The 22,411-nt window shown below is 35.0% G+C and overlaps 1 protein-coding gene across 1 annotated transcript in view; it reads right to left on the bottom strand.

Annotated features, from left to right (window-relative positions):
- Positions 1-1,204: 1,204 nt before the first annotated feature.
- DHX36 (DEAH-box helicase 36) overlaps positions 1,205-22,411 on the bottom strand; it is a 53,259-nt gene continuing 32,052 nt past the window's right edge. The window contains exons 16-25 of the mRNA XM_059163707.1: positions 21,803-21,920; positions 21,057-21,155; positions 12,826-12,999; positions 12,599-12,685; positions 11,520-11,603; positions 8,619-8,718; positions 8,429-8,519; positions 6,310-6,430; positions 4,899-5,051; positions 1,205-4,492 (exon numbers count right to left, since the gene is read on the bottom strand). Coding sequence (XP_059019690.1) covers positions 4,307-4,492; positions 4,899-5,051; positions 6,310-6,430; positions 8,429-8,519; positions 8,619-8,718; positions 11,520-11,603; positions 12,599-12,685; positions 12,826-12,999; positions 21,057-21,155; positions 21,803-21,920 — 1,213 coding nt within the window. The 3' untranslated portion in view covers positions 1,205-4,306. The remainder of the gene's footprint in view (positions 4,493-4,898; positions 5,052-6,309; positions 6,431-8,428; positions 8,520-8,618; positions 8,719-11,519; positions 11,604-12,598; positions 12,686-12,825; positions 13,000-21,056; positions 21,156-21,802; positions 21,921-22,411) is intronic.

The following is a 22,411-nucleotide window of genomic DNA, read 5'->3' as shown; positions in this document are numbered from 1 at the left end:
CTGCCTGTGCTCGCTCTCTCCCCCTCTCTCTCTCTGATAAATAAATTAAAAAAAAAAAAAATGGGTTTTTTGAAAAAATGAATACAACTGATACACCTTTTAGCAAGACTAAATAAAAAGACTAATTACTAGTGTCAACAATGAAAGAGAGGCTAGGCACCTCAGTGGCTCAGTCGGTTAAGCAACTGCCTTCTGGCTCAGGTCATGATCCCTGGGTCCTGGGATTGAGTCCAACATCGGGCTCCCTGCTCAGTGGGGAGAGCCTGCTTTTCTCTTCCCTCTGCCTGCTGTTTCCCCTACTTACATGCTGTCTCTGTCAAATAAATTTAAAAAAAAAAAAAAAAAAAGAATGAAAGACTATCATTAGATTCCTTAGACATCAAAAGGGTAAGGAGATATTTAAATAACTCGAGACTCCTAAATTCAACAACTTCGATAAAATGGGCCAATTCAAGGAAAACCACAAACTATCAAAGCTCTAAATAATCCCATAACTAATAAATAGATTGAATTTGTCTAAAAACTGTTGAAAAAGAAATGTCCAGGGGCAAATGGTTTCACAGAATTCTTCCAAACATTTAAGGAATTAACACCAATTCTATACACCTCATCCAGAACTTGAAGAGGACTAATACTTCCCAACTCATTTTATGAGGCCAGAATTACCCCACAAAAAGGAAACTATAGATTAGTTTATATCATTATAGAAATAAATACAAATTAAAACCACAATGATCTAGGACTCCACACTCACTGAAGGCCAATATTAAAAACCACCAAATTAACAACTAAAAGTATGAAGTCCTGGAAAGGATCTGAAACACACGGAAGCCCTCTATTGCTGGCAGGAATGTAAAATAGCACACCTAGTGTGCTGGAAATCAGTTTGGCAGTCTCTTATAAAGTTAAACATGCTTACCACCTGATATAATGATCTTAATCGTGGCTATCTTCCCAAAAGAAATGAAAAGCTTTATCTACACACAGACTCATATACACACATCCATAGCAGTTTTATTTAATAATTAAAAAAAAAAACCTGAAAATAACTCAAAGGTCCATCAATTAGTCAATGAATAAACAAACTATGGTTTAACCATACAAAGCAATACAACTAAATGATAAAAAGGCAACTAACTACCGATACATGCAATAACATGAATACCTCATAAGTGTTAAGTAAAAGAAAATAGAGACAAAAGACTAAATGTGATTTTCCATTTATTGGGAATTCTAGAAAAGGCAAAACAAGTGACAAAAAGCAGATCTATGGTTGCCAATGGGTAGAAGTAGAAGCAGGGGATTGGTTGCAAAGGGGAACAAGGGAAATTCAGGTGATGAGAATGTTCTAGATCAAGCCTGTGATGGTAGCAATTATAGGACTTTATACATTTGACAAAATTCACTGAATTATACACTTAAATTGGCAAATTTTATTATATATAAAATAATACCTTGAAGCTTAAAAAAAAAGCATGGAAATACATCAAAATATAACAGTGGTTAGCATGCTTTTCTTTGTTCAATTCTCAAATACTCTACAATGAGGGTATATTGTTTAAAAACCCGAATAAAAATGCCATTTAAAAATAATTAGCATATTATATGATTATACCACATGATCCTGACAATTACTTAAAAAATGCAAACTCGGCGAAGAGTGGAAAGACATGTACGATTTACTTTGGGTGAGGGGATACTAAAATTCCTTCTAAAGCTTTTCAATAATCTCTACCTCTCAGGGTGGACTTTGTTTCACAACTACATTAAGAACAGAAAATTACTTGTTGTAATAGGTATAAATGTATCTAGAGCTTTTCCTCAGGTTAATGAATGAGGAAGCAATGCATATACTCACTTTTCAAAGACACTTTCTAAAAAGATTATTCAGTGGCTTCTTTTTCCCCCTCTTAGTTTCTGCTTCAGGGTTTAAGAGTTAGTCTAGGTATCACTAAGACTGGCGAGGCAAACAGATTTTTCTTTTTAATGTCTTACTCCTTAAAACTGCTAAAAAACATAGTTCTTAGGCCTGGAATAAATTTTCCACTCAGTAATACACTATTTTGTAAACAAAAGAAACAACACAAATAGCACCTTCAATCAAGATTTCCATCCTGATCAGCTGTACAGGAGACAGAAACTGGGGGGGACAGTGACTGCTTTAGCCTCTTTCAATAGCTCATCTACTTAAACAATCCTTCAGAAACAATTTCCTCATTCTTATGGAGATTAAATACTGGTTTGAGAACATGGAACAAATGAACCAATAATCCTCCCTCCCTTTTATTAACAGATTCTTTAAATGCTATTTTCCAAGACCAGTTTGGCCTACTGTGAATTTAAACCAGAGAGTAAAGGCAAGAAAACACAGACACAAACATAAACACCCTTACAAACAGACACTAATGGTCATCTTAAGTTTAGGAACAAGACCACAACACCATGATATGACTCAATCTAAGAATTCAGTTAAGAGATCACTTTTGGGAGACTAGCTGAAAGAATGGACTTAGGACACACAGTACATTCAAAACCTTTAGAAGGCAACAACAGGCTGACATACATTCACAGAAATGGGAGCAGTACCTGAACCAGTGGTGCTAAACACATCATCACAGCACTATCAATCAATCCCAATCACTGTTTTGATACTCTTCCTTTGGTTTCTCTGCATTTACTGGAAGGCACAAGAAAATGTGTATTTTTAAGGATGCAGCAGATGGTCTTCCTAAATTTCTTTTGCAGTATGTTCAGGACTACTACCTCTTACACCTTTTGTCATACATGTGGGTCAAACTTAGATCACAAAAGAAGTGGAAGAAACAGGCCTCTGCAAACAGTGATGCAGACTATGTATTTCAGTTAATATGCTTTCTGCCAAGTTAAACAAAATACACTACCCGAAAGTGGCTAACTCCATAAAGGAGGGTTTATCAAAATAAGTCCACGTGCAAGGCAGGTCTCAAATTGGGTAATTCAGCAGCTCACCAGCATTATCATGGACTCTGGTGAATTACATCTTCCCACTGAGCCAACGTCATTATTCTCTGCAATGCTAAAATGGCTACAGTAGTGCTAAATTCAGACAAGACAATGTCCAAAGGAGAAAACTCCTCCAAGTCTACTAGTGAAGAAAATCTTTCTCAGATGTCCCCTTGCAGATCTCATCAGTTGCAACAGGTTCATTCGCTGATGGCTCATGTTACTTGTAAGAGTAAGGCCATATACGATTGGCTTAGAACAATCCGATCTACCCTTGGGGAAGAGTCCAATATCCCTGGGCACCAGGCTACAGAGGGGAAACCCTTCAACAATCAAGCAAATGGGGAGGGCCAAATGGCTCTTGGGATAGCAACCAATGATACTTGTCAGTCCGCTGAAAACACTAGCCTATCACTCACTAGCCCTAAAAATCACACGAGCTTCCATGATCTGAGAGAGTAAAACAGGACTGAGGACATGGAAATGAGTGTAACATAACAGATTGTTAATAAAAAAATAAAATTCAGGGACAAATAAAAACTAAGATTTAGTGAGTACATTCTGTGTGTCAGAAACTAGGCTATGCACTTTAAATGTATCATCATATTTAATCCTCACAATTGTTACCTGTATTTTAGAGATAAATAAAAAACAGAGAAGCCAGTAAGTACCTTGCCCAAGGGAGCTGGTAAGTCACAGCTGAAGTCTAAACTTTAGCGACCAAGTTTAGATTCACTTTCTCAATTGCTACATTATGCTAATGTAAAAGGGGTACAAATATATTCTAAAAAGATTTAAAAAAACCGAGTAAGCCAAACGATAGAGATGTAGAAACCAAGCCAAAATTTAGCTGAGATTTATACACTGTACATTTTATTAAATACTGGGCTTTTTTACAACAAATTAATTCTGAGAGAAGTTTCCTTTAAAAATGTGGTTGTGTTCAAATTCTTGACACTGCTTCTTGCCATTCTTTTTCCTGGTTTCCATACTCAGTCATACTACAGGCAGAAAGATTAACTTCTCATAACAGAACAAAGGAATTTCTCAAGTGGTACAACTCAATATATAGCAGAATAGTCCTCCCAAAGTGTGGCCATGACCACAACAGAATATATGATGAGAGAACATATTGCTTTTTATGGTACATTTATAATAGCTACAGATAACATTTTTAAATCATGCACATTACGTCTTTACTACCCACTAAAGGTTTCTACTTTACATATGGAAATTATTCATGTCCCATGGTTTGGCATCTAGCCAAAAATTAAACTATGATGGAAAATGGCTATCAAATTTTCAGACCACCACAGAAAAGTTGTCAGCTGTAATATCCATCCTGGAATCGTGGTGGTAAGTTCCTGGGACTTGCTTTTTCCTGTGTTTTGATCAAGTCTATGATAGCTGACAGTACAGCACAGTCTCTGGATTTAGTGTCTTTCCAATCTACAGGATGAGGACTTTCGATCTTCTCTTGCAGAAGGATATCTAGCTCCTTTCTTAATTCCTAAGGTTGGAAAAATCACATATGTTCAACAAAGGCAGATATACTATTAAACTATGTAATACATAAAAGTGACTGTAGCTGTTACAAGCAAATTTCATAAGCTATTATATAGAAAACAGAAATATTTAGTGAACTACTAACTAAAGTATGTTTATGAGTACCCAACTGAAGTACAGTAAAGTTAATAAATTCAAACTTCAATCACTGAGCCATTTAGAATGGCCAATTCATAAGTACCTGAAAAAACAATCTGGAAAAACTATGTATAAATTTCTCAACAAGGTTTGCTCTACTGAAATAGAGCAGGAAATGTTTAATATAACATATGTAACAGTTGGTACAAAAACCACAATACCATGTGCTAACTCCCATGTAGATTCAGATAAAATCATGTAAAGTCAGTCACCTTAACAAGATGGGCAATTCTTGCTGGAGACTGAAAGACAATCCATTCATCTACAGCAATAGTTTCTTGATCATTATCCTTCTGGATGGAAATATCACCTCCAAAGAATAAGAGACAATATGGGGAAACTTCTGTGCAGTCATATAAGTAAATCTGTAATGAGAAAACAAATTAAATATTCAGTAGACTAAAAGGATTATTTCCACATTAATTCACAACCACCAGTATTGATCTATTAATGTTTTCCTTCTAAATTAGGTATTATCCTACTAGTGTCAACTACAGAAACTAATTTTTAAAATACACCATTTTGGGGCGCCTAGGTGGCTCAGCGCTGCCTTCAGCTCGGGTCATGATCTCAGGGTCCTGAGATCGAGTCCCGCATCGGGCTCTCTGCTCGGCAGGGAGCCTGCTTCCTCCTCTCTCTCTGCCTGCCTCTCTGCCTACTTGTGATCTCTCTCTGTCAAATAAATAAATAAAATCTTAAAAAATAAATAAATAAAAATAAAATACACCATTTTAATTAATTTATTTTTTCAAAAGATTTTATTTATTTATGTGGGAGAGATGGAGTGAGCAAAAGCAGGGGCAGTGGCAGAGGAAAAGGGAAAAGCAGACTCCTTGCTGAGCAGAGATCCTGGGATCATGACCTTAAGCCAAAGACAGACACTTAACCAACTGAGCCACTCAGGCGCCCTGAAGATACACCCATTTTCAACTGGCCAGTCTTCATTAATTCAGAGAAGACAAGAGTTTTTATATTTCTGTTTCGATTCAAACAATAGCACTATACTTTCTGAGTGACAAAATGAAAGCATTAGTGTATCTGAAATCATTTTTTAAAAAGATTATTTATTTATTTATTTGACACAGAGAGAGAGAGAGAGAGAGAACACAAGTGAGTATGGGAGTGGGAGTGGGAGAAGCAGGCTTCCCACTGAGCAGAGCGCTCAATGTGGGGCTCAATCCTAGGACCCTGGGATCATGACCTGAGCATGGTGGCTTAACGACTCAGCCACCCAGGCACCCTGAAATTATTTTTATCTACACATAAGCAGAATTTCACTCAATGTTCTGACCAGTACTTATAGCTATATTGACATGTCCACAAAATTCTCTGTATGGTGTAAACTCCTGTATACACCAGTACTTCTTGAAAGCGGGCTCTGAAGGAAAACTACGTGAATCAATTAACTGTCCAAAGTAATTAAAATACAAAGATCCATCATGACAGACACGTTGCACATTAAAAGTATAGATTTGCTTAAAGAACTTGTAATTCAGGTCAGAAAAAAATATTTCAGAACTAATTTTATGTTTAATTGTGGTAAGTACATAGAAGTAAAAATACATCAAGACTGATGTATTTGTCTTCAGTTCAGATCCATAATTATTTTAAATATTCACTTACACTACTTGTTCTCATCTTCAGATGATAGATAAGCCAGTTGTAGTGAAATTCTGTTTGCTCCACATTAACAGATTTAGGATGAATAGCAACCAGTCCATCAGATTTTGTGTAAACTTTGACCCTTTAAAAAAGTTAAAATGCAGTTTGTCAATAACAACAACAATAATTCTGGGAGATTCCAAACCAATCCCAGAATCCAAAAAGAAAAAAATTACACAGATGAGGCCAGATTATTTTTGTAATATAAATTTACAAATCTATATTTGAGAACAAAACAATTTATCTCAATTGGAAAGAGCTTTAAGTTAACATAATTCAGCAGGGACATGTTTGATAGTTTATCTTTAAATAGTCAACGGTAATTATTTGTATTAAATGACAGCATAAAAGCTAGTAATCCTTCCTATTTGTTTTTAAGAGCATCTTTTCTCTGGTTCTAGGAATTCATAAATGCTTTATCCGAAATCAAGAATCACGGTCATGAGTCATTATTCAGAATAAAATCAGAAATTATTTGTCCTTACCACAATCTATTTAACCAATCCCACCCTAGAGCCCTACATCACTACAGCAGTGGGGGCTGGTGAACTCTTTGCACAGGAACAGAGAGGAAATATTTTAGGCTCTATGGGTGTTATGAGTTCTGTCACAGCCTCACAACTCTGCTGACGGAGCAGGAAAGGACATAGACAACATATAAACAAATAGGTGTGGCTGCGTTCCAGTAGGAGTTTACTGAAACAACATTTTGGCCAAGCATGCTGAAATGTGAACCCTGGCTGGGCTAGACCACAATAGAGCACCAATACAAACAGAGCTACATTTTTTCTATAAATTCTTCCTAGGATGGCAGAGAGATACATAATATGTATTTCAGAGTCTCTCTGTGACGCTACCTGTAAAGTCAGGAAGAGATAGGAAAAGAAATCTGACAAAGTACTGGTATCAAAAAAGTACCTGGATCACTTAAAATGAGGATAATCCAGCCACAATGATGAAAAATTCATGTAACCCGTAATTTCATATGTTCAACAGGGTTTCTCAACCTCTGCGTTTTTGACATAGTAGATGGAGTAATCTTTGTTGTGGGTGGATATTAAAGGTTTAATAGATCCCTTGCCTCTATCCACTAGATGCTAATAGTACTGCCCCAGGTCTAACCACCACAAACGTCTCCAGACACAGCCAAATAAAATGTCCCTTGGCAAGCAGAGTCATCCCCACTTAGAAACACTGCCCTAAAACAATGTCTGCACATAGTCTACCTGCCCTAAAACAATCTCTGCACATAGTCTACTCTGCATCTTTATAGTCATAGGATATCTAAATTTTTTCATTTAAAGTCAGAATTATTTTGTTACTACACAGTTTTATAAGCCTATGAGCTTAAATGTCATTATAATATATTATTAAATAATCTCCTCACTGGTATGGACATCTATGTTCTTTACAATATAGCTTTTAAAACACATGTAGAATTACTTCCCTAGGACATGGTGCTCAAGTTAATACATTTACCTGTGAATCCACCAAGCCACTATTTTCATGTCTTGACAACTGACTCTAATCTAGTGTGCCTTCTAAAAGGGTACTACTAGTCATTTGAGACTTTTAGTTTCTCCATTTCCTCACTAGAATGAACTCATTTGGTACACAAAAAATGTGCCTCACAATCTGCAATTACTACTGAAGCTGATTATTTGTAAATATATATATTTTAAAGTTCTACCTTATTTTTCGAAAGAGATAGATCATCACAATTTTCATCAAAGAGGTAAATCACAAAATTATGTGTCTTAGAAGAAGAAAAGAAATCCTAAAAAAATCTTCTGTAATATCCATCCACCATTGATTTTTAATAACTGGCTTAGTTTCCTAATATTTATTCTAGTATTGTATTTTATTAACATTCTTTGTGAATAATAGCTGATGCCAGATATGTGCTGTGAGGGAAAGTGATGCCCATGTCAAACAAATGCCTTCATTAAGTGATCAAAAGTAAATAAGAATATGGTCCAAATATAAATAAGAACAAGTTTACAATAGAAACTCTGCATTAAGAGGATTTCAAAAGCTTAAGGAGAGAATTAAGTAATTCATAATAATCTTCAATGCTTACATTTTCCTTTTTTTACCCAAATTTAGTCGGATTTTAGCAACTTTGGGATATAAACCAGCACAAATGACAGCTTTAATTATCTTCTCATTATCTATTGGGAGTAGGAAGACAGAGGGGGGAAAAAAAGTAAAATATAGATATAACAAACAAGGGCAGCAAGCTGATTTTTACACTGTATTTTCTGCTTTACCTGAATTTATATTAGATTTTGGATCTTTAGGATTTCTACTGCTTACAAATCCAGCTCCAAGAAGATGCTCAGCAAACTGTCCTTTCATGTTATGCAGCATCTAGGGAGCAATGGTAACAAACAGAACTAGAATACCTTTCACAAGGGCTTACAGGAGCTGTAAAGTATGTACTCATTGATAGCTGTAAGTTTTCCACGCTTTATAAAACACTGGCAAAAATGTGATGTTTTTAGAGCAGAGGTTGCAAAAACCTGTTTTTTTTGTTAATGAAGTTTTTTTTTTTTTTTGAACAGTCACGCTCCCTCATCTATTATCTATGGCCACTTTTACACTTATAAAGGCAGAAGTGAGAGACCATTTGGCCTATAAGCCTAAAGTATTTAGTGTCTGATTTTTTTTTTACAGAAAAGGTTTGCCTGCTATAGGGAATAACCACTGACGTTTAAGTACTGCTCCATTTTGCAAAAAAGATTCACTAATGTAATTTTTAAAGTTATTCTCCATCCTATATTTTGAAAAAAAATTCATAAAATTAAATAAAATAACCAACATCCACATTTCTACTACTGAGAATTAACTGCTGTTACAAAGTGGCAAGAAGGCTTTAAGGTCTTTTTTTGTTTTGAAGAATCATAATTTGAATACAAATGATGCATGGCTCATTATAAAGCACACAAGTAATACAGAAAAATACAAATGAAGAAATTTCCCTAAAGTCAGTACTGTCAAACTAACCATTAACTTAGGTAAATAATACTGTAGACACTTATCCATGTATACTGACAGAAGAATTTGACAGAAAGGCTATCCTAACAATGGGATAACAGTATAAAAACTGTTTCAATAAAAGTATTAAAATTAATTTTAGTTCAATTTTTTGGGGGTGCTGAGTAATTTTGTTTCAATTTAAAAAGAAAGTTAAATAGAAATATAAGTTGATGAATCCCAAATCTTCACAACCATGAGATAATAAAAGATCCCTACAAACTTAAAATAAGACATTATGATGGGGTGCCTGGGTGGCTCAGGTGGTTAAGCCTCTGCCTTTGGTTCAGGTCATGATCCCAGGGTTCTGGGATCCAGCCCCACATCAGGCTCTCTGCTTGGCAGGGAGTGTGCTTCTCCGTCTGCCTGCTGCTCTGCCTGCTTGTGTTCTCTCTCTCTCACTAATGTCCTATCTCAAATAAATGAATAAAAGCCTTTAAAAAAAAAATTAGAGATTATGAAACATAAAGTTGGTCTTACTTAATTGTATGCCCCTTTTATGAACTGTAAGACTTAAGCTTCCCTAATTTTTCTGACTCTCTAGAACACCTCCTGGTTTTTTATTATCATTACTTTATACTGTTCAAGATAATAACCTTTATATTCTATTTTGTACCTATAATTCCAATACTGTTTTGCAATTTTACTGTATGCAAACAATATCACTGCACATGACCCACTGACTTAGCATGTACTCTCTATTCCTGAGACTCTTTTTGATTTATCTCTTAATAGACAGCATTTTACTGTCAGTGAGTTATTCAAGAACAGTTCATGGATGTAGTATTTCAAGTGCTTTCTTGAATACCTGTCCTGTCTTTATAGTTGAATTAATATGTTGAGTGGATATAAAATTCTTAACACTTAGATTCAGCATTGTTCATACCTGTAGTTCATGCTATTTTTTTTTTTCTATTTCAGGGAATGCTCTTGCACATATCTTTGGATAGATATTCATAATTACACTTGAATTTCCTACGCAGAGACATCTATTGTCTTCATGATGGATCAGTCCTGTCTTGTCTACAAGCTTTTTACTTACAGCTTTAAATTTTTCCTTTTGCAACTAAACCTAAAAACTGATCATCCAGAGCCTTTCTTTAAAGGAACTTCCACTTTGTTCCTTGTGATTCTTTTGGTCATGATGTCTTCTTAGGTCTTATCTTTGTTTTACAGAATCCATATTCTTAAATTGTTCCTTACTATGAAGGAGTTGTAAGGTATGTCCCATCTTTGCCCTCTTTGACTGTCGTTAACTTTCAGAATGTTCTGATTCTTCATTTTGTTAATGTTTGAGCAGTTTTGATTAGATTTGCCAGACATGCTAGATTCTTGATTCTTTTTCTTTTTTCTTGTTTTTAAGATTTTATTTATTTACTTGGGGGTGGAGGTGGGGGAGGGGGAGACAAGCCAGAGGAGAGACAGAGAGAGAGGGAGAAGCAGTTCTCGGCTGAGCAGGGAAACTGATGTGGGGTTGATCCCAGGAAACAGGAATCATGACCTGAGCCAAAGGCAGGCGCTTAACCAACTGAGCCACCCAGGCATCCTTAGATTGTTGATTCTTTTATCCCCTTGTAGATTTGTTAAATATCCAGTACCAGGGCTCATGCTACAGAGCTAGAATGTACGTGAATAAGGCAAAGTGAGGAATTCCTATTCTTACACTTCTCCAATTCACTGTAGAGTCTTAAGTCTGATGTGTATTTTTCCTATTTATTATCTGCTGTTTCACAATGGTTCCTGTCGAGTGTTTTCGCCCAACACAAAACAGTTAAACTACCCAAAAGTTAAGGTACAGATATTTAGTATGTTAAAAGAAAGACAGTATTTGATTTTTTTAAAATAGATTCTTTTCAGGCTGAATCATCAAAACAGCAATTAGAGGGTAGGGGCAGACCAGAAGCCAAGCTTTACATTTCCTGCTATACTTTGGATCTGGTTCCTTTTCTTAGCTATTAGCTTTATACCTGCTTTGTTGCAGCTGATTTATTTAATAAAAATTCCTTTATATTGTATAATAATTTAACTTCCTATGGCAAACTCACACAATTAACATTTTGCTATAGATGTAACACAAAATGGGTACATATATACTCTAACATATCTGGGAATCATTTCAAAATATTCATCATTACCTGCAATGTGTTTGAAGACAAAAAATATTCCCAGCAGTAGTCTTTTTCGTATCTGAAACCACGTCGCCTAGCTTCTTCCCAGCCCTATGGGGCAAAGAAATAAAACTATATTGTTCCTCAAAACAAGGATGCTTACTGGTTTGTTTTTAATCTTGGTAATAATTTAATCTTCTGATATTTCATTTTCTTTGTTAAAAAATTCAAAGAATTTTGAAATTTATAAAAAAAAAAAACAAAAAATCCATGAGCTCCCCATGATTCTAGTTGAGTGATAGCCACCAATGAATTTCCAGACCTTTCTTCATATAAACAAGTCCTATAGTAATATATTGTGTATTTTATATAAAATGTCAATATATATAGTATGTAATAAACAAAAAGAACACTCTGTTGGACAATTTTCTAAAGCTACTGTATATGATTCACTTTGCAAATATAGATGTTTTTTAGAGAAGAGAAGTTGGGGAAAAAGAAAAGTTACTACTAGATGAACTCAAAGGAAAAAAATGTATGAATTTCCCATAACATAAAGTACAAAACTGGATCTAGTACTACAGTAAAAAGATGTCATCTCTAAAAAACCAAATTACATTTAAATTTTGCAAAGATGGGTGATAAATCTTTTCCTCAAATAAGCATGACTTTTGGGAAGAGAAACAGTCTCTCTAAATAATATATGTGATCATGATACTCTATCAAAATGTTAAATCCAAATATAGTTTATTAATGAACAGAATGGGACCATCTTTCATGAAAGTAATGATGAACAGTATCAAATAACATCAAATGAACAGTATGAAATAAAATCAAATAGATTTCTGAGATAAACTGTTCACTTGTTCTTTTGTTATCAAAACACAAATACAGACTTTTTTCCCAACAGGGTAAATTTAATGAACTATCAGAAAACTGAAAAATCATGTTCAATTTTTTTGAATGTTCACCTAATTTTCAATACTTAGCAGTTTAATCCTGATACTTATAATAATACAGATTTTGAAAATGAGTATGTTGCTCTTCTATTAGCAGCTTTTCACTTGAATGAACTGTCACAATCTAGGACAAGTCTTTTTTTTTACCTCAAATGCATTTACAACTGTCAGGTGGTCACTTTTAGTATCTTTTGCCAATTCTTTTCTTCTTGCATCTGCAATCTTTTCTTTGCCCTTCAGAAAGGAGGGAGAAAAAAAAAATGAAGGCAACTATACAGAAAGGCATTCTAATAAAAAGTTTATAAAAAATGATGTAAGCAACAACTATTCTGAGTCTATAAAAATGTCTAGCTTTTTACTTGTATCTTTCTTACCAATGGAATGACAAAGGGATCTTTGAAGCTGAGACTAGCAGCAATGGTAAGTACTGGATCTAAACAACAGAACAGAGCTCCAAAAAGAATCATCTTCCCGATGTGTGGTTCAACTGGTAATCGTGCTAAGTGGACTCCAAGGGGTGTCAATTCTTCTTGTTTATCCAAAGCGTTCTGTAAAGCGAGGATTTATGTTTAAAAGACATACTGTAAAGCATCACATTCAAAGCTATTTTAGTTTCTTTTAAAATAAATAAACAGCAGGACAGTCCTCACTCTCTTAGGCCCAAATGCCCTAATATTGTTCAATATTTTTTTCTTCATCAAAACATAAGTTCTGAGGTCAAAAAGGTTAGAAACTCAGATTAAAAAAAAAAAAAAATCCACAACCCATCCTACTCTAAATGTTAGGAGACAAATAAGAGAAATGCCACATTAGCAAACCTTCAATAAAATAAAGAGAATCACCCACTAGACTTATGGGAAAAAACAAAAAGAGAGACAACTATTATATATTTGGAATAAATAATGCAGAGCCTTGATTCTAGTAGTTTAAAAGACATCAGACAGGAAGGCAAGAAATAATGAGCATATCCAGAACACTGAAAAATGGAGGTGGACTACTGCTCTGATTACCTAGGTAATTTGGTCCAATCATCCCACTGAATATAGCTAGAAAAGCTGGCTGAAGACACTGAGGAGTTAAAAAAAGAAGTACACGAATTATAAATCTAGAATTTGAGGGGGAAAAGGAAGTTCAGGGAGGTGAGCCCAGCAATGGGGCTTCTTTTTCCTCGCAGAAGCAACATAAATCCTCTCTGGAGAAAGTTATCACCATCCCAAGCTTCAAATTTGTATCTACAAAGAATTCTGTAAATACAATATCAAGTATTCAATTAAAATAACTAAGTATACAAGAAATTATCAACCAAAAATAATAGGATAAAATTGTAACATATGTGTATCCCATTAGAAACAGACTTTACTAAACATATATGGCAGAAATAACCTTAATCTTAAAAAATTTCTTTCAGAAAATACAAACACAAAAAATATATAATGCTCCCAAACTTGTTTTTTGTACCTGGCATAATCTTGGTATCAAACTTGACAGGGACATCTGGAGAAAGGAACACTACTGAATAATCTTATGCATGAGAAACCAAAGCAAAACAATGGCAAACTGAAGCCTAGCAAGTCAGATTTGTTTCAGAAATGAAAGCTGGTTTAACATTTGAAAAATCAATGTAACCCAATACATCACAAATTAAGCAAGAAAAAGAAAATCATCTCATAATCTTATCAGAAGCAGAAAAGGGATCTGACAAAATCAATTATCCATGAAAGATAAAAATCTTTTAGTAAACTAAGAATAGAAACTTCCTCAATTTGAATTTTCACAAAAAAAAAAAAAAAGAAAAAAACAACAATAAACATGCTCTTAACAAACTGTTGACAGCTTTCCCTCTAAGAATAGGAACTTAAGAATGCATTCTATCATACCACTTCTGCTCAACACTGTGCTAGGGATCCTAGATAAGTGGAAAGGGATATATAAAACTGTCTTTACAGGGGTGCCTGGGTGGCTCAGTTCATTAAGCCTTAATCAAGGCTCTGATTTTGGCCTAGGTCATGAGATCAAGCCCCACATTGGGCTCTGCTTGAGACTCTCTCTCTCCCTCTCTCCTTCTGTCCTTTCTCCCGTGTGTGCACCCACACTCTCTTTCAAATAAATAAGTAAATAAATCTTTAAAAACAAAACAAAAACCAGTTTCATTTCTGTATATCAGAGTCATAAGAAAATGAAAAATTTGTTATAGTAGAATCTAAAAATACTACTGAGAAATGAATCTTTTTTTTTTTTTTTAAAGATTTTATTTATTTATTTGACACAGAGAGATCACAAGTAGGCAGAGAGGCAGGCAGAGAGAGAGAGGAGGAAGCAGGCTCCCTGCTGAGCAGAGAGCCCGATGCGGGACTCGATCCCAGGACCCTGAGATCATGACCTGAGCCGAAGGCAGCGGCTTAACCCACTGAGCCACCCAGGCGCCCTGAGAAATGAATCTTAAACTCCTAAAACTCCTACACAGAAAACACCAAAATACCAAGAGAGATTAAATACCTAAACGAATGGGATAAATCATGATCCTATTTGGTAAGACTCAGTATTGTTAATTAAGGCCGCATGGCCTGGTTCAACAAACACATATGAGGGCACTAAAGCAGAACAGAGTCTACAAATCCACAGACACTCGATCTAAGATAAAAGCTATAGAACAAAGAGGAAAGGATGAATTTTTCCATAAACAGCATTTAGTCAAGTGATCCAGATTCAATAAAAATTTTGAATCCTACCTTACCAAATGCACACACAAATCAACTGCAGATGGATTAAGTATCTAAATGTGGAAGACCAAACAATCAAGTTAACTCTATCTCTGGGATACAGGCTTACTACAGGACAAAAATTACTAACATAAAAAAAAGACTGATATATGTGATATGTTACTATATTAAAATTAAAATTTATTTATTGAAGCACTATTAAAAAAGTAAAAAAGCAAAAACATAAGCACATGCAATACACAGCTGACAAAAGCTCAGATCAAGAGACACAAGTATAAAAATGAATTCCTTACACCGTAACAGAAAAGCAGGCATCAATAGTTTCAGAAGAGGCAAACCTACAAACCTACAAAAAGCTGTTGGCAAATTCATTGTGATAATGCAAACTAGAACTACCACAAATCAGAACTACCTATCCGCACCCTCAGAATACAAGATTCCCAAGGACTGGTGCAACTTTAGAGCAATGAGAACTCTCACCTACCACTGGCACCAGCAGAATGTCAAGTGGTTTGACAACTTTGGAAAACTGTTAGTTATCTACCCAAGTTCATATATATATGAATACACACCTTGAGAGCCAGTGAATTCACTCCTAAGTCTATGCCCATGAAAATACATAAAATATGTGTACCAAGAAAGTGAATACTGAAGATTACTCATACCAGCATTATATGCAGTAGCCTCAAGCTGGAAATAAGAAAAATGTCTTTCAGTAGTCACACAATAAAATACAGTAAAGAACTGAAACTGAATTAATTTCAGTTAAAAGCAATTATGTAGATGGATTTCACAATATTAAAAGAATCCAGAAACCCCTCCCCTTCAAAAGAAATCCCTTATATCCTGTATGAGTTCATGTAAAGTTCACAAATTAAACTAAGCTCTTTAAAGAAATGTACACTTATATGGTAAAGTGATTACCATTAAGGTCATGATAGAGGTTATCTTCGGGACTAAGGGACAGTGGAGTGATTGGGAAAGGGTAGCAGGGGGCCTTTTAGGATACTGGGAATTTCTTACTTCTTTAAAATGTAAGCTTCCCACCAGCAGAAGGAAGGAAATAAAGATCAGAACAGAAATAAATGATATAGAAACTAAAAAAACACAACAGAACAGATCAAAGAAACCAGGAGCTGGTTCTTTGAAAAAATTAGTAAAACTGATAAACCTCTAGCCAGGCTTATCAAAAAGAAAAAAGACCCAAATAAAATCACAAATGGGAGAAGAGAAGTAACAACCACTACTATTACAGAAATACAAACAATTGCAACAGGGTGTTATGAAAAACTGTATGTTAACAGATTGGACAACCAGTAAAAAATTCCTAGAAATACATCAACTATTACCAAAACTGAAACAGAAAGAAACAGAAAACTCAGACCAATAATCAGCAAAGAAACTGAATCAATTAAAAAAAACAAAAACAAAAACAAAAACAAAAAAACCAAAACTCCCAATAAACCACAGTACAGGATCAGATGGTTTCACAGGCAAATTCTACCAAACTTAATTAAAGAGTTGATACCTACCCTCAAACTATTCCAAGAAACAGTAAAGGAAGGAAAAATACCAAATTCATTCAGCATTACTGATACCAGAGCCAGATAAAGACTCCACTAAAAAAGAACTACAGGACAATATTCCTGAGAAACACGGATCCAAAAATTCTCAATTAAAATACTAGCAAACCAAATTCAACAATACTTTAAAAAAATCATTCACCATGATCAAGGAGGATTTACTCCTGGGTTGCCAGGTGGTTCAATATTTGCAAATCAATCAACATGATACACCCATTAAAAAAAGAAAATATTAAAACCATATGATCATTTCAACAGATACAGAAAAAATACTTGACAAAATACAACTGTTTATGATAAAAATCTTCAACAAAGTAGGTTTAGAGAGAACATACCTCAACATAATAAAGCCCATATACAAAAATCTCACAGCTAATATCCTAAAAGGGGAAAAACAGTTTTTCCTCTACCTTCAGGAACCAATCAGGGATGTCCTCTCTCACCACCTAGCCTCAGCCATCAGACAATAACAATAAATAAAAGGCATCCAAATTGGCAAGGAAGAAGCCAAACTTTCACTCTTTGCAGATGACATGATACTCTATATAGAAAACCCAAGACTCTAACAAAAAAAACCTGCTAGAACCGATAAATAAATTCACTAAGGGTGCAGGATACAAAATTAACATATAGAAGTCTGTTGCATTTCTATACACAAATAATGAAGCAGCAGGAAGAGAAATTAAGGAATCAATCACGTTTACAACTCTATCAATCCTAGGAATAAATAAATCTAACGAAAGAGACGAAAGATCTATACTCTGAAAACTATGAAACACTGATGGAAGAAATTGAAGAGGATGCAAAGAAATGAAAAAACATTCCATTCTCATGGATTAGAAGAATACTGTTTATATATAATACCCAAGGCAATCTACACCTTTAATGCAATCCCTATCAAAATACCACCAACATTTTTTAAGAGCTAGAACAACCAACCCTAAAATCTGTAGGGAACCACAAAAGACCCAAAGCAATCTTGAAAAAGAAAAGCAGAGCTGGAGGCATGACAATTCTGTACTTCAAGCTATGAAGCAAAGCTGTGGTGATCAAGACAGCATAGTACTGGCACAAAAATAGGCACATTGATCAGTGGAACAGAATAGAGAATCCAAAAATGAACTCACAACTGTATGGTCAACTAATCTTCAACAAAGCAGGAAAGACTATCCAATGGGAAAAAGATGGTATCTCCAACAAACTGTGCTGGGAAAACTGTGCAGCAACATGCAAAAGAATGAAACTGGACCACTTTCTTACATCATACACAAAGATAAATTCAAAAGAGATTAAAGACCTAAATGTGAGATAGGAAATCATAAAAATCCCAGAAGAGAACATAGGCAGTAACCCCTTGGACATCGGCCACAGCAATTTTTTTTTTTTTTTTTTACAAAATATGCTTCTTGAGGGAAACAAAAGAAAAAATAAACTATGCAGCCATCAAAAAAACCCTGGTATCTTGCCATTTGCAATGACATGGATGGAACTAGAGGGTATTATGCTGAGCAAAATAAGTTAATCGGTGAAAGACAATTATCATATGCTCTCACTGACATGAGGAATTTGAGAAACAAGAGAGAGGACCACAGGGGAACGGAGGGAAAAATGAAACAAGAGAGGGAGACAAACCGTAAAAGGCTCAATCTCAAGAAACAAACTGAGGGTTGATGGTGGGAAGAGGGGTGGGAAGGATGGGGTGGCTGGGTGATGGACACTGGGGAGAGTATGTGCTATGGTGAGTCGTGTGAATTGTGTAAGCCTGAGGATTCACAGACCTGTACCTCTGAAGAAATTAATACATTATATGTCAATAAAACAAACAAATAGAACTACTGGAACTTAATAAAAAATAAAAAGCTTCTACAAAGCGAAGAAAACGATCAAAACTGAAAGGCAACCTTTGGAGTGGCAGAAAATATTTGCAAATTACGTATCTGATAAAGGGTTAGTATCCAAAATACATAAAGAACTTATGAAACCCAACACCCAAAAAACAAATAATTCAATTAAAAATGGACATAACACACGAATAGACATTTTTTCCCAAGAAGACATCCAGATGGCCAAGAAACACATGCGAAGAAGATGCTCAACAACACTCATCAGGCAAATAAATACAAATCAAAACTACAATGATCTATCACTTCACACCTGCCAGAATGGGTAAAATCAACAATGCAAGAAACAAAAGGTGCTGATGAGGATGTGGAGAAGGAGGAACCATCATGCACTGCTGGTGGGAATGCAAAATGGTGCAGCCACTCTGGAAAACAGTATGGAGTTTCCTCAAGAAGTTAAAAACAGGACTACCTTGTGATCCAGCCACTACACTACTACTTACTTATCCAAAGAATACAAAAATACTAATTCCAAGGGATACATGCACCACCCCCAATATTTGTAGCACTATCTAAAATAGCCGAATTACAAAAGCAGCTCAAGTGTCCACTGATTGATAAATGGATGAAGAAGATATGGTACATATATATTGAATGGAATGTTACTCAGCCATAAAAAGATTGAAATCTTGTCATTTGCAATGACATGGATGGAGCCAGAGTATTGTGCTAAGTGAAATAAGTCAGACAGAGAAAGACAAGTATCATATGATTTCACTCATATGTGGAATTTAAGAAACAGACCAAAGGGCATACAGAAAGTAAGAGAGGCAAACCAAGAAACAGACCCTTACCTATAGATAACAGATGGTTACTGAATTGGGGCGGGGGGTGGGGTGGGGAGTGGGGTGGGGTGGGGTGGGAGGGATGTTAAATAGGTGATGGTGATTAAGGAGTGCACTAGTGATAAGCACCGGGTGTTGTAGGGAAGTGCGGAATCATGATACTGTACATGGGAAGCTAGTATTACACTGTATATTAACTGGAATTTAAATAAACTTAAAAACAAAATGCAGGCTTTAGACTTAATGTTAGCAAGGATTTGCTGCCCTCTTCATGATTTTGTTGTCTGCAAACGGCTAAGACTGGCTCTTCAATTTAGCTCAGAGAGAGGAAGTCATCTATTCAGTCTTCAGAGTCCAGCTATCTTCTGGTTGTCCATAAATAGTTAAACTGATTTTCTAATTGCCACCTAGCTCTATTCCATTAGATAAAAAAAGCAGCAAAGCCCTATTCTATTAGATAAAAGCCTAGACCGGAAGACAGACAAGTCAGTGGTAAAACTGCACTTGCTACTCTCCTAAAATATGAGTAACCTCACTATATGTAATACAAATTCCAACAAGATAAATTATAATGCTTTTTTAATTAAAACAACTTATCTCAGAAGTTACTGCAATGTTCTGATATGGCCCAAATTCTCAAAATTAACTGTCTAGATGGCTTAAATAAAACTCAAATATGTCAAGTACATCTTCAGCTACCTCTAACACAGTACTAGTCAACAAAACTTGTAGCAGTGACTGACACGTTCTATCTCTGTGTGGTCCAATGTAATATCCACCAGCCACATGGGCCTACTGGGCATCTGAAATGTACAAGTAAGACTAGAGACACTGAATTTGTAATTTACTTCAAAGTTTAAATTGTCATATGTGGCCAGTGGCTACCTTACTGGATAACACAGCTTGAACCACTTTCTCTCTATACTCTGAGCATTACCGTATAGCACCCTTTTCCTCACTCTGGGCAGTAACTCACAGCCAGACCTGTGACTCTTCTCAATATGAACTTGTGCAGGGATAGCTAGTAGTCACTTGCCTAAGAAACTGAAACTAGTTTGTCAATCCCTGACTTCATTAAGAAAAACAAAAAAACAAAAAAACAACTAAAACAAAACAAAACAAAACAAAACTCTAAGAATAAAAATGGTAGGCAGGGGAGTATGAGGCACCTGTTGATATTCTTTCAAAAATACAAGAGCTGCCTTTAAGATGTCGAACCATACCATCATTAAATTACTTGATTTTGACAAAAGCTCTAAAAACATTAGGGTAATCAGAAGAGTCAATAAACCAACCAAATTCATTTGAAGAATACAAATGAAGACAAATACCAGTAAATTGAAAGATTTCAAGATTTCACGTAATTTTAAAACAAGCCTATAATGAAAAAAAGTGGAAAGGGCCCAGAATGATAAAACTATCACAAAACTATGATTTTAAATCTTTCTAATTTGCATTTCATATACTAAGCTGAATAGCCAAAGAGTAAATCAGATCTGGCACTATGTATTCACTGGTCTACCTTGCGGTAATGAGAGTAAATTTTTTAAAATCAGGTGGCTTATGTGCATTAACATTATAAATCTAAGTTAGAATTTTTAAAAAATAAAATTTACCAGTTCCATCAGGTGTTTTATGGAGAGTGACACTGCTTCATCTGATGGTGGATCCATTAACCTACTCAGAAAATAAGCAATTCCACCTAGCCTTAAAATCTGGGGGAAGACAAACATAATTAAACATATATATACTGACATTAACAGTTTAGTCCTGCCTGTTGATCACTTGAATAAAGCATCAAATCCATACATGATTTTCAAGTTACTACTTTCTATTACTCACCAACTCTATATTGATGGGAAAAGTAGCTGGTTAAAATCTCAGCTACTTTTCCGTCAATCAAAATAATTGATTACCAACTATTTTCAAAATAAGAAGGTTAATTGCATCAAAATATATAGAAGATGGTGAAAAATGGGGAGAAGTTTATCATGAGGAATAACACCATAAGATGCAATAATAGTACACATAGCTAACATTTACTGAACACTTACTATATGCCAGGCACTGTTCTAAGAATTTTATAAAACCTTAATTTAAACAACTTGCCAACTAACAGAACTAGCTTGTCAGGGGGAGGAGCTGGGATTCAAACACAGGCACTATGGCTCTGGAGTGTACATGATAAAAATGTGGTTAATCAACTTTTGAAGGAAGTTTAAAAACAGTTTACTAACACAAAAGAGACAAATGCATAGAAATAATTTTTCTTCACAGATAATATGCTACTTTCTTCTATAATAATGTTGAAAATTACAACCTTACCCCCCATTTACTTTTTTAATTTTCCCACCTAATTTACCTTTATTTGCAAACAAAGTTCTTCCAAAGGAGTTCTCAAAATTTCTGGTAGCTGATAGTCATCCAGAAGGCTTGCTCTAAGACCATTATACAGATGATAGCAATGACCAGGTTGAACTCTAAAAAATAAATAAAAGAGTATTACTAATGACTTTTTAGAACTCCAGAGAAAACAGGAAGCAGAGAAAGTAACCAGTATCAATTTCATGTAAGGTACAGCATAACAAAGTTACTTAACATCTCATTTTTATTATCACATATTCTTTCTCATCTGTTTTTATAAAACCCTAGATCCACTATCCCTATGTACTAGTTTTAAGAAATAGATTTCCTCCCCAAACAGTACTGTAGTTCCCTATTTCTAACTTATAAATTCCAGATTGCTATACTTAGTAATAGTAACAGCAGTCTAATGGGGTTTTTATTTCTATAGGCCCTGTGATCACATTATGTAACAAATCCTAGCATTACATTAATCCTTAATCCATCTACAGCATTTAAAAAACTTAACTATGTGCTATTTAGTGAACTTTCAGAGGGATGCTGGAAATTTTTTTTTTAAATATTTTTTTTATTTTTATTTATTTGACAGAGAGAGATCACAAGTAGG

Source organism: Mustela lutreola, chromosome 2, assembly GCF_030435805.1.
Source record: "Mustela lutreola isolate mMusLut2 chromosome 2, mMusLut2.pri, whole genome shotgun sequence".
NCBI classification, from domain to species: Eukaryota; Metazoa; Chordata; class Mammalia; order Carnivora; family Mustelidae; genus Mustela; species Mustela lutreola.
Note: the sequence above shows the minus strand (reverse complement) of the source record. Positions and strands in the feature narration are given on the sequence as shown.